At 59.6% G+C, this 15,637-nt stretch overlaps 1 protein-coding gene across 3 annotated transcripts in view; it reads right to left on the bottom strand.

Moving 5' to 3' along the window:
- Positions 1-12,986, bottom strand: part of WT1 (WT1 transcription factor) — a 45,679-nt gene extending 32,693 nt beyond the window's left edge. For all 3 annotated transcript variants that reach the window (XM_090032792.1, XM_090032793.1, XM_090032794.1), the window contains exons 1-3: positions 12,358-12,986; positions 8,791-8,913; positions 8,504-8,606 (exon numbers count right to left, since the gene is read on the bottom strand). In XM_090032792.1, coding sequence (XP_089888918.1) covers positions 8,504-8,606; positions 8,791-8,913; positions 12,358-12,778 — 647 coding nt within the window. In that variant the 5' untranslated portion in view covers positions 12,779-12,986. The remainder of the gene's footprint in view (positions 1-8,503; positions 8,607-8,790; positions 8,914-12,357) is intronic.
- Between the last annotated feature and the right edge of the window lie 2,651 nt (positions 12,987-15,637).

The following is a 15,637-nucleotide window of genomic DNA, read 5'->3' as shown; positions in this document are numbered from 1 at the left end:
GAACTCGAGTCCTCGTTTTTCCGAGGTTTCTTGGCAGCAAGAAGAGAGTGTCACTATGCAGCCAGGCCTGACCAGATGCTTTCCATCGGCACAGCACGTCCCCACGGACTCCTTCCATGGAAAAGCTCTGTGGAAAGGCCCGTCTGGGATTTCAGGTTTCTGGCCCTATACATTTCCCCCACCCCGTTTCTGCAGAGTCCCGCCCGCGCCCGGGGTCTTCATCCCGGCCCAACAGGTTCGACGATGGATGTAAGTGCCAGGGAAACAGCAGCTCGCAAGAACCACGCAGGTTGCCCGCTTGATTAATGACAGGCTAGACTTATGTAGTGATCTGATATCGTTTTGTTGAGACAGGGGTTGTTTTTTTCACGGCAGGTAGAGGCGATCTAGCAAAATCAGATTCCAGTGGGAAGCTTTGGCATATATAAAAACAAATTAAACGACTCCAGGCTCAGAGTATGCCCCATGCCATTCCGTCAGCGTGGCTGGACGCTATTATTCATCGGCGCGTCTGCCCGGCTATTATGCTCCTGCCACGTCCCGCCGGCCGGCTCCGGGAGCGCGCGGCTCTCCTGCCAGGGCCAGGCAGGCCGTGCCGGGCGGTGCCGCGGCGCTCGCAATTCCGCGAATTCTTCCCCTAACGCTGCTGTAATGAAATCCTCCAGGACCCGGGGCTGGGGGTTTTATTATTATTATTAGCAGAGCCTGCCCGGTGCATTTCCAGCGGGAGATTTCCCTTGGACTTTCTTCCCTCTGACAGTTCATTTATAAGAGCCTCCCCCACCTTACCCACTGCCCTCCTCCCCCCGCGGGCGTTTCCAATAAGCGATACACTCAGTCATCTCCTTGTCACGGCTCGCGGCCGGCCGGGGTGACAGAGCCCGGAGCGGAGACCCCGACGGATCCCGCTGGAAGGCGCTTCACCGCCGCTGCGGGCCTGGGCTCGGGGGGCTCCATGCCCCGGGGGCCGGCACGGACGGGGCAGGAGGCGACGGCTCCTGTGAAACCACCGCCACCCCCCACGACTCCCTGCGGGCTGCGGGGCAAGGGGGTAGGGAGTGTGCCAGCGGCTCCCCCGCCGGCAGCCTCGGGCAGGGGCAGCCCTGGCTTCGCTCCGGACGCCCTTAGACGCCGGCCCTGGCCAGCAGGCGGGGCTGGTGCATGGGTTCCCGGGGCTCCCCCTCTCCACCCACCTCCCTGCTGGGCACTGCTCCTCGTCTCACCCCGGGCAGGCTGAGCGCAGCGCGGGCAAGAGCAGCCCGGCCCCAAGCCGGCACCCACGGGGCCGGGGGGACCGGGCCCACCCCATCCCCGGCCCGGATCGCGCCCTGCTGTGGGTCCCGCCGGCAGCCCTGCGGGGGCGACACTAAGGAGACCTTCTTTTCGTGAAAGGGATGTTTGCAAAACGGGAGGGGGGCAGAGAGATCGCTCTGCGAGAGGGATTGATATGAGCTGGAGGGGAATAGAAGGAAGTTAGCCCCGAGCACCAAATACACACACACACACATATATATAGGGGGGTGGAACTTGAAAGGCAAGCAGTAGTAGATCACAGAGAGTTTGTTTTGGCCTGCGCCGCAGTATTACCGAGTTCCTGACCCCTGCCCAGCGAGAGCTATAATCTGAACCGAAACTCCTCCACTCTTTAAACCTCTGCAAGTGTGACTCACTGTAAATTTTCCGCGCTCAACATGTTTACTACACCGAGCAGCACGAGGCAGGGGAGGGCTCCGCCGCCCCGCTGCAGCTGGGGCCGAGGCGCGGCCGCGCAGCGCTGCCAGCCCCGTCCTGGCCGCGGCGGAGACGCGGGGCGTCCTGGCAGAGCCGCTGCCTGTGCCACAGATCTCCGCCAGACCGCTGTTTCCCCCATACACATGATATTTATTCTGTATATTTATTTCGAGTCATCGCCTCTCGGACTCCCTCTCCCTCCTCGCAGGGCACAACAAAGCCACTTTAGACTTGCCTACATATTTTCTGCTTGCTTCTTTGCTCCTTGCCTGCTACTAGTTTAAGGTGAATCGTGTTCCCGTATCTGGAAATCTGGGGGGCTCTTTTAAATGGGCTGTCACTGCTGCCATTTGGTTTGTCACATCCGATGTGTTCCTTGAATCACACACTAATGAGTAGGGATCCTGGTTTTCTCTGATAAAAAAAAATCCCCAATTTTCAGATTAAATAAACCCAAATCCACATTTTTCCGTGATTAAAATTAAATGCGTCTCTCTCGCTCTCTCGCTCTCTGTATACATATATCTATACATGTATACATATAGCTACACATAGAGAGAAAGTGTGGCGTTTTATTATATATTGTATATATATATACACACATATACACACACATATATACACACACACATATACACACACATATATTGCCAAGAAGCCCCACGCGGCGCTGAATCAGACAGATTAAAATGAAACGCCACTATATACATGCATACACACACACATATTATATATATATTATATATATATAGTGGTGTTTCATTTTAATCACGGCAAAATGTGGATTTTGGTTATTTTTTTAATCTGAAAATTGGGGATTTTTTTTTTTTTGAATCAGAGAAAACCAGGATCTCTGCTGATGAGAGCTAAGAGGAGGCAGACTGGCGGCTGCTGGCCAGGAGAACATGGGTTTTGCCTCCCTGCTTTCAGAGCTCGGAGCTGCTTAAGTCCCTGCTGCGACCCAATTGTTATCAAGTCCCTCTTTTTAAACACACTGGCTCACACTCATGGACTCGTAGCCCTAAGGTGGTGGGGAGTTCTGGCAGGCAGAGCGAGGTACATTATTAGTCAGGATATAGAAAGAGAGGAAGGCGTGTGCTCTCTTATCTGAGAGCACAAGCCCTCTGAGTGAGGCAGCTTAGGAGGAAAACTATCCGTCTGAAGAACTTAAATCCTAGACCTTACATGCTGGAATGTGCAGGGGAAGAAAGGAAATGTGGAAAACACCCTGGTCGTACCCAGTTCACTCCCCCTCAGCATCCACTCTCTGCCACTGTGCCACCCGATGCCAGGCAAGAGGGACCTACGGTCTGACCCAGTCGATGGCAGTTGTGATGGTCTAACTCAATGGTTTTCATCCTTTTTCCTTTGCAGACCCCCTACACAATTTGGAATGGAAATGTGGCCCCCTTGGAATTGTCCGGGTGAGTATACACATCAGTCATAGTCACCTTGCAGGGCCCTTAGATGTAGTTTGCCGACCCCAGGGGTCTGCGGACCACAGGTTGAAAAACGCTGTTCTAACTTCTTTCTGAAGCAGCATGCCCCTCCACCCTATTTAAATAAATAATGTCGGATCCAGGCTTCCGGCCTTGGGCAGCCGGGTACGGAAAGGCTGGCCCTAACTCTGGACACGATTCTGCCACCGCTGGCTTCTGGCTCTTGCTCGGGACCCGCAGCCCCGGCTCCTGCCAGACACGACACTGAACTCCATGGAATCGCAGGGCAGCCCGTGCCTGTGCCCAGGGGCATCAACCTCCCCCCGCCCCGCCACCTTTCCTCTCCCCCAAAGAGAGAAAAGGCCCGTTTTATACACGCCCAGAAAAAAAAGCGGCTTAACAACCATCTGAAATAAGCGACTTAGCAGACACGGTCGGGACTGCTTTGTGGCCGGGCTTTGAGGCAGGAGGAGGACTCCTCTCCACCGCACAGCACCCGGGGAGGTGTTGCATGACGGGCCGAGACGGCACTGCCCAGCTGGCAGGTGGCTGATAGTGCCGGGCCAGCACGACCGCCCTGGGCTACATGAAGCCGCCTTGCACCCTGCATTTACCACGTCCCTGTAACCATGCCATGCTCCAGCATTTATGGAAAGGTCCCCAGGGCCAGGCGCGCTGCGGGAAGCCGTCTGCTGTGGCTTGAGGGATCTTTTGCAGCCCTGCCGTCTCTGTCCTTAGAACAACACTGCTTTTCCCACACGAAGGAGGGTTGTGACACAGATGCCCGCAGCCCTCTGGACACATCCACAGCGGTGTAAGAGGGAGGAGGGTGCTAAACTAGGTACCTAAAACCTTACTTCGAACCGCCCCCACCCCCCCCAAATGAAAGTCCTGTCTTTCCCAGGTGGCTGGAGCTAACTCCCCGCGCAGTGGTGCAAACTCTCCGGCCAGGGGGAGCCTCTCAAACCCCAGCGCTGGTCACTGAGGCTCGGGGATGGGGGAAGGGGCCATGTCCTCAGCGCAGGGGGATTCCTGGGGAGCATTTGCACTGCGAGGGGCTGTGACAGGCCCGACAAGACCTGTCTCTTCCTGACGTCTTGCCGCAAACATTTACTTAACTAGACTCGGCTCCACCCAGCCTCACTGGTCTAATTCAGAAGCCAAGGGATGGAGGGATGGGCACCCGCGAAAGCAGAGGGTGGTCTTCCCCGACCCTCCGCAACCCAAGCCGGGGTTGCATGCAGAGGGAGACGGCCTCAAGGGCGTTGGGCCGGGACCAAGCCTTGTTTTTAGTCACTCAAAGGGTGGAGAGAGAAGAGGTCAAAGGAACCGGCTGCCCAAACTGCGCTGGGGGCGGCTGTTCCCTGGCTGCGGCCCGCGAGCCACCGCGAGTCTGTGCAGCCAAGTGCCAGGGGCCAGCAGGAGCAGATGTGACACCCGCGATCACATTTCTCAGCCAGCGAGCGGCGGTGTGAAGGGCCGGAGAATCGGCCCTAACTCTCCAATGCCCCTGTCCCACCCCGCATTTTTGTTTGCTCCCCTAGGCACCTCACACTCGTGGATAATGCCTCTCCTCGACAAGTCTGCCTCTTCAGAAATCCCAGTTGCTGAGCTCCCCTCCCCGGGCCCCGCTCGAGGTCCCGCTCCGCGACCTGACACTCTCTGGTGAGCTAGAAACCGATCCCAGGAGATCCTTCCAAGCACAGCAGCAAGGGGAGCGTGGCTCCGCCATACTCAGCACTGCAGCCTAGTTTCTCAAGCACGGGCCCTGCTATCACATTGATTAAAGCATCGCTGATGCTCAGCTTTTTATGTGGTTTAAAAAAACCCACGTAAGCTTTTTTTGTCCAAGGGTCATTTACAACTCGCTCCTACAGAGCGGAGGTTAGTGGCCATATATGTCTATTTACGCAGGAGAGCTGCCGAGGACAGGAGATGTAACCAGCTGAACTAAGTCAAATTTAACAATACAGTTGGCCCAATAAAAGCTCCCACCCACAAAAACCCATGCCTCTCGCGAAGATCTATCAGCGGCTCCAAGGGCGTAGGTACCGAAAAAGTAAGCAGAGCAACCGAAGGATCCTGTTATAGCAGAATGGACTGGATGCCACTGTGCTAAGGGATTCTCGGGACCCCCATCCCAGACTGGGCCAGTTGCTAACAGGTTTATTTTGGACTAAGCCCTGGCAAAGAGCTTCCCTGTAGGGAGAGCTGGCAGTCTGCAGGCTCGGTTCTCACTAATGTACCCGCCGGGTGAGCTAGGGCGGAATCAGGTTACTGCACTATTCCCTGTTCACACAGAAATGTATTTCCCATCCAACTCGCTTCTCCACCCTCAGATGCAGGAGTGAAACCGAGAGACTGCCAGTTTCCACCAGAACTTAGTTTGCAAACCTGACTTGGACTGGACGAGCCCAATCCCTCCTCAAGATGGTCTTGGAAATAAGCACGATCACATGGGGTGGGGGGAGAGATTATAAAAAACCCCAAGAAATCTCGTTCTCCAAAGATCTTCTGCCGAGCAGCAGGTCATTATTACAAACTGGTTTAAGAGGGAAGGGCCAACCCCGCACATCTTTAGTCACCCCTTTGTCTTGGGGGAGGGGGGGGGAGCTAAACGTGCAGGGAAAGCCCGTTCACACACGGGGTAGCTTAAAATCTACACCTGTAAGAGGAGCGGCGAGACTGGAGCTCGCCCACCTGTTTGTCCGCAAAGCTTGCAGAGGGGACAAGTCCTGCCCCGATTTACACGGCTACCCATAGCTGCTGTCTCCAGCGGGGTTTAAGGGTCTGATCCCTCTGAAGTCAGCGGGAAAACTCCCAGTGGCTACAGCGAGCGCAGGGTCCCGGCTCAGGCCAGGGGAAGTCGCGGCAGGCTGCCCTGCGAGCTGGGCACGGAGCCCCGGAGCCGCGAGCAGGCGAGGCTCTCATTGCAGAGCCCGGAGCGAAACGCCGCAGTCCTGGCGGGAAGTGCCACCCAGCGATGCCTACATCCCGGCCAGCGCGGAGGTGGAAAGCAGGGACCTCCTGTTGGAGTCCCAGAGCATGCCACAGCTCTCCCCTGTCCTCCAGGAACGCGCCTATCAAAGTGCCGGGCTTGCTTCATTAAACATCATTAGTGCAAATTTAAAAGAAAAAAAAAACCTGCATCAGCGGCAGCACAAAAAGTATCCTTCAGGCTCTGCTCGCTCCAGTCCCCCGCTGGGACGCGTTGCTGCGCCGGGAGGCTTGGTACCGGCTCTTCCGCGGGGGCAGGGATCTTTCTCCATGATCTTAATTTGTGGGGAGGAGTGGGGGTCTCAGTAAATGCTTAATGCAAGGCGACAACTATTCAAAGCAAGTCTCCTAGGAGGAAGCCGCCCTGGTTAAAATAGCTCGGGGAGAGAGACCTTTTCTAAATGCAGAGATGGTTTCTGGCTAGCCGGCTGGTGCAGACAGACGTGACAATTTCCCCCGATCTAACCACAGAAAGCTGTGACCAAACGTAAGTGCTGGGCTGCAAACAGTTTAAGAAATGGCCGTTCAGATAAAAAATCTGACCCTGGTTGGATGAGCTATCGGAGAAAGATGTTTCAAAATGTAGCCTCTTCTGTAACTTGTGTCCTGCTAGTTCTGTAGCCAGACTCCTGCCCTATGGCCCGGCAAACAAAATAACGTCCCCGGTAAAGTCTAATCCGGTGTACTTTGGGTTTAAGTCGCCTACAGGCCCGTATTTAGTTCAAAAGGACAGAAAGCCCCCGGTTAGCTGAGATCCGCGGGGATCTTGTGAGCTGCTTAGGGAGAACCCCCTGGCGTGCTGAGCTGCCCGCAGTTTTAGAGTCAGTCATTTTGATCCCCGGGAAAAGCCTCCCGACAAGTCGTATTTATAGATTTCCCTGCGCGGTCTGCGTCCACTGCACGAAGGAATTCTCCTCGCCAATTATTCCACAACTAATCTCTCTGGATAGGCTTCTTTCCTTCCTTCATTACCTCATTCCCTCCTTCCCTTGACGTCAACTCACGTTCATTAGAGAAGTGGCTTCTGGAAGTGACACAATTTTGTTGTCCCACGTCCAGTGTTGATTAATCGAAGATGATATAACCAGCCTATAAGAAAGGCCAGTGGCAACTTCCTTTGCAGAGGCACATTGTTTTGTGTGCAGAAGTTACTTAGCAACTCCGAGATGCGGGACGGGCTCCAAGTTCACAAAAAGTTGAGGAATAAATTTGGGGGAACTTCTTTGCTCAGCAAACACATTGCAAAACTGTAGCAGCCCCACCCGGCCCCCGTGCCAAGCTTACGTACAAGGAAAGTAGCTATTGGGAAAGGTCCTCTATCTAAGACGAGACGGGAGACAAGATACCTGCTCGCACTGATCGCGAGCAAAGCGGGGATGGCTTTCACCCATCTTATGTTTTTATTCTTTGCATATTTAAAATCCCGCTGTTAAAATGTATCTTACTAGGGAGCCTGAAGAAACAGTTTCCGTTCGCAATGCAAAGCCGCAGTGTGGGCTGCTGTTTAACTCTGTTTCTGAGATTACAGCTATTTTGGCAGGCGTTGCTGATGCTCGCTACAAGTGAGCAGCGATTTTCCCACAACACCCGCAGTCCCTTCCTGCGAGGGCAGAGCTCTGGAAATCGACTGCAGTCGGGGTCAGTCTGGGGAAAAACTCGCTAGGGATCCCCCCTGCCGCCGCCGGGCTGGCTCAGAGGAGCCCCTCGCTGGGAGCTGCAGGATCGGAGCCTGCAACGCAATGTTTTTGTTTGCGGAGTCTCCACGCAACAGCAGGAGACTGGATCCCCTTCACCCGCATCGGGAGACCTGCCGCTCTTCCAGCTAAGCATAGGCGCGGATGACTGCAGGATCTGGGCCTGAAGTCCTCCTTTAGCATCCTAATCCTCCTAGGATCATCGTTTTAATCCGCGCTCATGCCAGTGGAGAGGGCTGGGGGGGCTCTGATTCACCGCTGCCAACGACACCGAAAATAGCATAGCGAGAGCAGCCGGCCTAGCAGGCAGCAGCAGCAGTGGGAAGGGGAAGGGGAAGGCCTCTTGCTGCCAAGAACCACAATACTGGGAAGGCGCCTCCAGGTTCACTTACACTGCCTGGGGCTGCGGCATGGATCCAGGGCAGCGTCCGTCGAGGAGTGTCTCCAGGCCCTGCCCCGTCCAGCTCCGCTTCACCCAGCCTTGCCGGTCCCCCTTTCAATCCGTGCCACCCCCGGGCCCGCTGGTGGGGGCCCCCGTCGCTTGGCACGCAGCCCAGCGAGGTCCCTCCAGTCCAGCCCGGCTCCACCTGGCGCGGCTCAAGCCAGTGCCCGGCTCCCGGGGCGGGCAGGCAGGGGCCCTACCTGTTGTAGGGGGTCCGCAGGAGCAGGGCCTGGCTGCCCGTGCAGCTGTCCGTGGGCGTGTGGCAGCCGTACACCGGCGGGGGCACCGAGTACTGCTGGTCTCCTGCGGAGAGAGCACAGGGTTAGCCGGATCTCAGCCCGGGCTCCGCCGCCCCCCAGCCCCGGGCGCGGGGGGCCGCCCCCTCGCTCCCCTTCCCCGACTCCGGAGTGACTCCGCAGCGCGCGCCGCCCGGATCGCTTCGGGGCCAGAGCCGAGGGGCGCGGGGCGGGCAGCGCCGGGGAGTTACCTAGGGGAGGCTGCTGAGCGATGGGGTCCTCGTGTTTGAAGGAGTGGTTGGAGAACTGCGCGGCGTGGTGCGAGGGAGCGTGGCCGTAGCTCGGGGGCCCGTCAAACGCCACCGTGCTGTAACCTTGAGAAAACAACAGCGGGGCCCCGCGTTAGCCGCCCGCCCTTGACCTTGCTGCCGGGGCGGCTTCCGGCCCAGCGTCTCCGGGCTGGCGTCGAGGGCTGCGGGAGCTCCGCACGGCTCCCGGCGGCAGATCCCCGCTCCCTCCCCGGGGGCTACCAAAATAGCCTGGCCCGGGTTTCCTGCAGCTGCGCTCCCCGGGGGCGCCGCCTTAGCCTCCTCCGCCCCCGGGGTCACCCGCCGGCCCCTCCGGGCAGCCCTGGCCGAGGCGGCTTTGCTGGGGAGGGGGGGTCCTGACTCTGCCCGGCCGGGGGCAGTGGGAAATGGGAAGCCCCGTCGTGTTTGAGGAGCACAGCTCAGGCAAAGCAACACAGGGAGATGTTTGCTGCCCGCCGTCGAGGCGGGGTCCCCATGTGCTGTGCCCGCAAGCAGCCCCTCTCCCGCGGTGCCCGCCCCGGGTCCCGCCCTAGGCTGGCTCAGGAGCGAGACCGCACACTCTGGGCACCAGGCTCGTGGCCACACTGGCAGCAGGTGCCACCGCAGAGACAACCCCCCCCCCCCAATCCCAGTGCTGCGGCGGGTCCTCGCCCCCTGCCCCGCGCCCAGGGGAGCTTCTCGCCGCCTCCCGGCCGCTCCGCAGAGCCCCGCGCGCGGCCGCGCCTCCCCCGGGGCGCCCACCACCTCGGCCCTCTTTAGCTCAGGGCCTTAGCGAAGCCGGGGCTGATGCCGGGGGCTGCGGGCAGGGCAGGGCCGGGCCGCGCGGCGGATCTCGGGGGGGAGGCCAGGCTCGCACCCACAGCAAAGCCGCGTGAACGCGGCCCGCCGGGACGGGAGCCCCCGCGGGGCCGCATGCACCTGAGCTCCGGCTTCTCCTTCCCGCGGCCGCGCCGCGCTCCGGCTTTGGCCCCAGGCGCGGGGCCAGTGCCCGGGGCTGCGCGCACCTGCGCCCCTGCCCTTGGCCCCAGCGCGCCGACTCTCTTGCGGCCTTTGACTTGTGGGACGATTGTTCCCAGACCTGGGGCTGTTTCCCCGGACATCAGCTACCTGCTTTGCCTGGAGGCCGCCGAGCTCTGCCGAAAGGAGCCCTAGATGCAAGTTGCGGTGGGAAAGCTGGGGGTTGTTTGGGGTTTTGGGGTTTTTTTTGGTTTTTGGGAAGGATTGAACCTAGATTTCTCGAGCGAACAATTCCTTACACGCCTTTATTAGTGCGCTGCTGTGCAGTAGAATTAATCTGCTCCGCATTAGCGTCACTAAAGAACCGTGCGCCCGCACTCCGGTACAGTTGCGCTGGTTACTGCGTTCATTAAAACAACAAAATGTCTGCTCTGGCCTCCTGCACCCCTAGGAATGGAGCCGAGGGAGAGGGTCCATTCAGCACAAATCGGATTTCTTTGCGGCCCTCCCTGCCTCGCTTCTTGTTTCGTATTTTAAAATTCTCTTAACATCACCGGGGCCAAGATTTGCTCCCTCTGCCCCCGCTGCTCCCCCCGCGCCGATTAATACTGAGCCCCTCGATGAGAATCACTGCATTTCCCAGCTGGGGGGGAGAGGGGATAATAATAATGGGGCTCTTTTCTGGTCTTGAATGATTACAACTGAAGTCTCTTTACTAGAGCAAAACGGCGCGGTGAATTCGGTTCGGCCAGCCGGTGTAAACGGGGGCCGTTTGCTGCGTGCTCTGCTCTGGGAGGGTCTTGGAAGTGTGCGCCTCCCTGCAAGCCTCTTGCGGGTTGTCCGCTGCTGGGAACCGCGCTATTGGTTTAAATACGCGCAGCGCTTCTCTGCACAGCGAAGTGACTTCAGAAATGCGCTCTGATGGCTGGAGCATCAGAAACCCAGCATCAGCCCGAGGACAACGACTGTTTAAAAACAAATGAAAAACTAATACAATACAACAAAACTGGGGCAGGTATTTGGAAATGGGAAGGTTTGCAATCACGGAAAGTCCTTGGCTTCCTATCAGCTCAACTAAAAGTAGAAGAGATCCTGATTTTCAACTACCGCTCGGTATAAAGAAGGTGACTCCCCTCCACCTCTCGCACAAGTCTAAGTGTCAAATCAATGAGTCCGCACCCGCTTTCCCCCCACACAAGCTTCCAATAATTAATCCAATGATGGCTTTCACTAACCAGCCGTTTACTTTCTTTTTTTAACAACCAAACAGATCCAAAACCACGGCTGTTACCTTTTCAGTGTCCAGTGCTGCATTTCTAATAAACTGCTAGGTATGAAATGCGGATGCTGGGGGAGTTTCTTTTGCGATGCAGCCCTTTCCCCCCAACCCAAGCGTCTAGTTTCGAAAGGGATGCTATTGCTCCTGCAAGGCCAGTGTCCTTGCCAGGGGGGCGGCCTATGAATGAGCTTCCCCGCGGGCAACGACGAAGGCACACGGGCTCCAGCCCTGCCAGGACTCGACTTATCCCGGAGGATAAACTCAGCCTTAACGCGGATGTTGGAAAATGCACTTCCAGTGTCCGATCCTCTGGAAGGCAGGTCGGGCCCCCGCGCTGTTCACGAGCCCTAGCCTTAAAAAAAAGAGCGGGAATAATTAAATTCATCCTTTCCTCTCGGATTATCCGAAATGTCTTATTATTCGTAAATGCATATTGAATTTGTTGTGCCAGATACCCTCAAACAGGACTGCTGCTCTGGGTTTCCGATACCAGGTTTCCTGCGAGTGCTGCTATGTTTTTAACGAAGCATCTAATCTGGCAACTACTAATCTAATCGAATCTAATCAAATCGAATCTAATCAAATACTAATCTAACATAGACTAACCAACTAATATAATCTAGCCAACTACACATCTAATCTATTCGAATCTAATCTAACCAAATATTAATATAATCTAACAACTACTAATCTAATGCATCCTAATCTAATCTAACCAGCTACTAATCTAATTTAAGCAGCTACTAGCTAGCAAAATCCTACGATTTCCAATTAGGAAAAGAGACTATTGCAAAGTAACACCCCCCCCCCCAAAAAAAAAAAGAAGAAAAGAAACCAAACAAATGAGAGAGATTCACAAAATAAAAACCTATATAAAAATACAGCCGTCTCGGTGCCAAGCGGGATGGGAACTGAACCTGAGTTATTGTAGCTTGCTGCAGGGGTGTTTTTTTACCGCCTCCCCCCCAGCCACCCCCGCTCCCAGTTACAGCTGCAGAAGTTTTAATCGCAGCAGGCGCTGGAAGGAAGCGATTAGATAGGATGGCAGAATCCCAGCAACCCGGCTGGAAGGGAGCTCGGGAGGCCACCCCGTCCGAGCCCCGCTCCAAGCAGGACTGTCCCCGGCTGCCTCCCCCAGCCAAGGCTTTATGCGTTGCCCGTGGTTCCCGTTTCGTGCGAGGGCAAGCGTGTTAATAGACCCCGGGCCCGGGCAGGGGGCGTGCACGCCCGGCGCGGGGAGGCAGGGCAGCGGGGCCGGCGGCGGCGCGGCTTACCCTGGTTGCGGATGGCCTGCTGGCTCTCCAGGCAGTTGGGCAGGTAGGGGCCGCTGGGGAACATCCTGGCCTGGCCCGACGGCGCCTGGCTGGGGGGCGGCGGGGCGCCGAAGGGGCCGTAGCGGCAGGCGCCCGCCGTGCCGGTGAACTGGCCCGAGAAGTGCACGGTGAAGGCGCTGAGGCACTGCTCCTCGTGCGGGTCCGACCCGCCCCAGCTCGGCTCCTGCTTGATGAAGGAGTGCGGGGCCAGCGAGCCGTAGGAGGCGGCCGGCGGGAAGTCCAGCACGGGCGCCCACTGCGCGGCGCTGCCGACCGGCACGGCGCAGCCTCCGCCGCCGCCCGCCCCGCCGCCCGCCCCGCCGCCGCCCAGCGCCGGCACCGGCGGCAGCAGCGCGTTGAGGTCCCGCACGTCGGAGCCCATGCCGTCGCGCCGGCCCGCCAGCCACTCGCCCGCGCCGCACTTGCTCCACGCCACCTGCCCGCGGCCCGGCTCCGCCGGCACGCACCAGGCGGCCGCGCCCAGCGCCTTGGGCGAGCCGGGCTCCGGCTCCAGCCCCGCGGGCGGCGGCAGCAGCGGCAGGGTCAGGGGGCTCTCCAGCGTGGCGTGGCGGTGCAGCCGCCCGCGCCTCTGCCCGCGGATGCGGCGCCGCGCCCGGGCCCCCGGGCTCAAATAGCGGGGCTCGGCGGGAGGAGGAGCCAGGGGCTCCGCTGCTCCATTCACACGGCCCCCAGGCCCCGAGGGCGGGGGCGGCCGCGCTCGCCCGCTCCCCCCGCCAGGCGGCCCGAGCCGGGAGCCGCAGCCGCCGCGCGGTGAGTCGCTGCCCTCGGGCGGGGGCGGGGCGGGTCCCCGGGATGCCCGCAGCTCAGCCGGGGCCGCCGGGCCACCTGCCCGCCCAGGTGGAGGGGCAGCTGGAGCGCGGGATGCGCGGCAGGGGCGGGCAGGCAGCGCGGCGTCGGGACTTGCGGCGGGCGGGGCAGGGCAGAGCCCTGTGCCGTCCCCAGCGCCGCCTTGCCCCGGCCGCAGGTCGTGTGTACGGACACGGGGCCGGGCGGGAAGGACCGCTGCCCCGCTTACGCCCGCGCCCCAAGTAACGCTCTGCAGCCCCGGCCGCGTCCAGGCCGCGGCTCCGCCCGCGCTGCCTCCCGGGGTGCCCGGGCAAGGACTGGCCCCGGCGCCTTCCCACGCAGCTGCGTGCACGTCTGCCCCCTGCCCGCGGCCAAAGCCGCTAAGAGTAAGAAGGGGATAAAGAATACGCATAAAACGCGCGATTCGCCGCCCCCCGTTCATGGGCCCGGCCTGGACCCTTGAAAGCGATGAGACGAGTCAGCGGGGCGAAGCGATTCATCCGCCTCGTTTTTAACAAACGAACTTTGACCAAAGGCCGGTCAAATCAGCCGCACCTAGCCTAACCCATCACATCTGCACACCTAGCCCCCCTGCCCGGGCCCTGGCCCCGGCCCTGCCCCGCCGCAGCCCGGCGCGGGTCGGCCCAGAGCGGTTTGGCGCGGCCCCGCCGCAAACAGGCGCGGGACAGCTCCGCGCCTCTGCGAGTGTTTCTCCCCCCGAGGAAAGGGCAAGATGCGACGTCCCTTGCTCGCCTTCAGGCAACCACACACGTGGCTGAGGTGTCCGGCGCTAGCACGCGTAAAACGCGAGTGGAGAAGGGAAGCTGCAGCCCTCGGGTTACGTGTTTGATTTCTGGGGAAAGCATCACCTCGAGCCAACCCAGCGCCTCGGGACTAGCCCACTCCTGCACGTGGGGAGGCGGGCGCTGCCTTTCCTGCCGGGGGCGCCTTGTGCCCAGGGCCAGGCGGCCGGTGCCCGGGGCGAGAGGCCGGCTCAGGTGCTTCCCCGGGGAGGCCGTGCCCGCTTGCCGCTCCCTCAGCCTGCGTGGCCGGGCGGCGCGGGCAGGGCCAGCCGTGCCCAGGGGCCCGGCCGGCCTGCGCTGGGCGCTGCGCACGGGGCAGCGGGCCAGAGCCTCCCTGGACGTGCTGCCCCTCAGGCCAAGGCTGGGGCCGGCTCCCGAGGAACCTCCCGGGTGCCCGGGCAAAGCCGAGCAAGGACCGCAGGGACGAGCCACGCACCCCGCTCCCCTCCAAGGCTGGTGCCCGTCGGGACCCGGTGGCTTCAGCTCCTCCGCGTGCCTCCTCCCTCATTGCCCGCTCGGATGCAGCCCGGGGCCCCCCAGCCCCTCCGGCCCGGCTGCCTGCCCCCTCCTTGCCCCCTCCCTCCTGCCCTCGCCTCAGCTCCGTCCGTGATGTTGTCCGGGCTGGGCGGGGAAGAGCCACTTAAACACAGACCCCCCCCCCCCGGGCTCCTTTGTCCGCGCAGCTCGGAGGGACCCTCTCCCGGCGCAGCGGGCTCTGCAAGGAGGGGAGGAGAGGGCGGCGGGGGAAGGTGTCGCCCGCGCAGGCGATGGCAGAGGAGCCCCGGCCTCCGCCGCGGGCCCAGGGCGGGAGCCCCGCAAGGGAGGCCGAGGGCAGCGGGCAGGCGCGGGGGCAGCGCCGAGGACGTTTCTCCCGCGCCCCTGGGAGCCGCAGGACGGAGAGGACGCGGCTCCCCGTGTCCTGCCCTCCCGCCACGTCGGGAGCCGCGGCCGGAGCACCTCCTCCGGCACGTGAAATTGATGGGCTGAGACTCGCCGCTCGCCCGGAGCCGCCATCTGGAATTGCAGTCTGAGGCTCCAATTAGAGCTCCTGACCCCGCATTCAACTTTGGGAAGAACCGACAGGAAGAAAAAAAAACACGTTACTTCTCCTGCACCTGTAGGAAACGCAGTGCTGGAGCCTCTCGCGTTTGAAAAATGATTTCTAGCCTGAAAAAGCCCATCCCAATCCTTCCCCCTGCAGATCCCCCCCCCCCCCAGCTTTCCTGCTTCATTGGCCCTATCAAGGGAAGATTTAACTAACAAATCGGGTCGCCAAGAGTTTTCCCTTTGCCGAGCCATCCGCTTCAGCCTCCAGCTCTTCGCCTGAATTGTTGGGAGGAAAACAACCCTGGTGTTTAACGGGGTCATAAATAACTGGGCGACTATCACTGCTTTAGTAACTCTTCTCGTGCTACTTAGTCTCACCTTGCACCCCTCCTGGACGGAAAGAGACAAAAAAGAAGTACTAGGTAGTACAGGGGTTCTGTTAAATTTATTAGCATACCGCTAAGACAAAACCGAACATAAATCATCGAGCTGTATAAGGCCATAAAACATCCCCATGCAGCTAGTCCTAGCCAAGATTCTGGTGAATAAAAGTTCATATAAAACGGACTATCAGTAACATCTTT

Source organism: Crocodylus siamensis, chromosome 2, assembly GCF_052110815.1.
Source record: "Crocodylus siamensis isolate JL-2025a chromosome 2, ASM5211081v1, whole genome shotgun sequence".
In the NCBI taxonomy this organism is placed as follows: Eukaryota; Metazoa; Chordata; order Crocodylia; family Crocodylidae; genus Crocodylus; species Crocodylus siamensis.
Note: the sequence above shows the minus strand (reverse complement) of the source record. Positions and strands in the feature narration are given on the sequence as shown.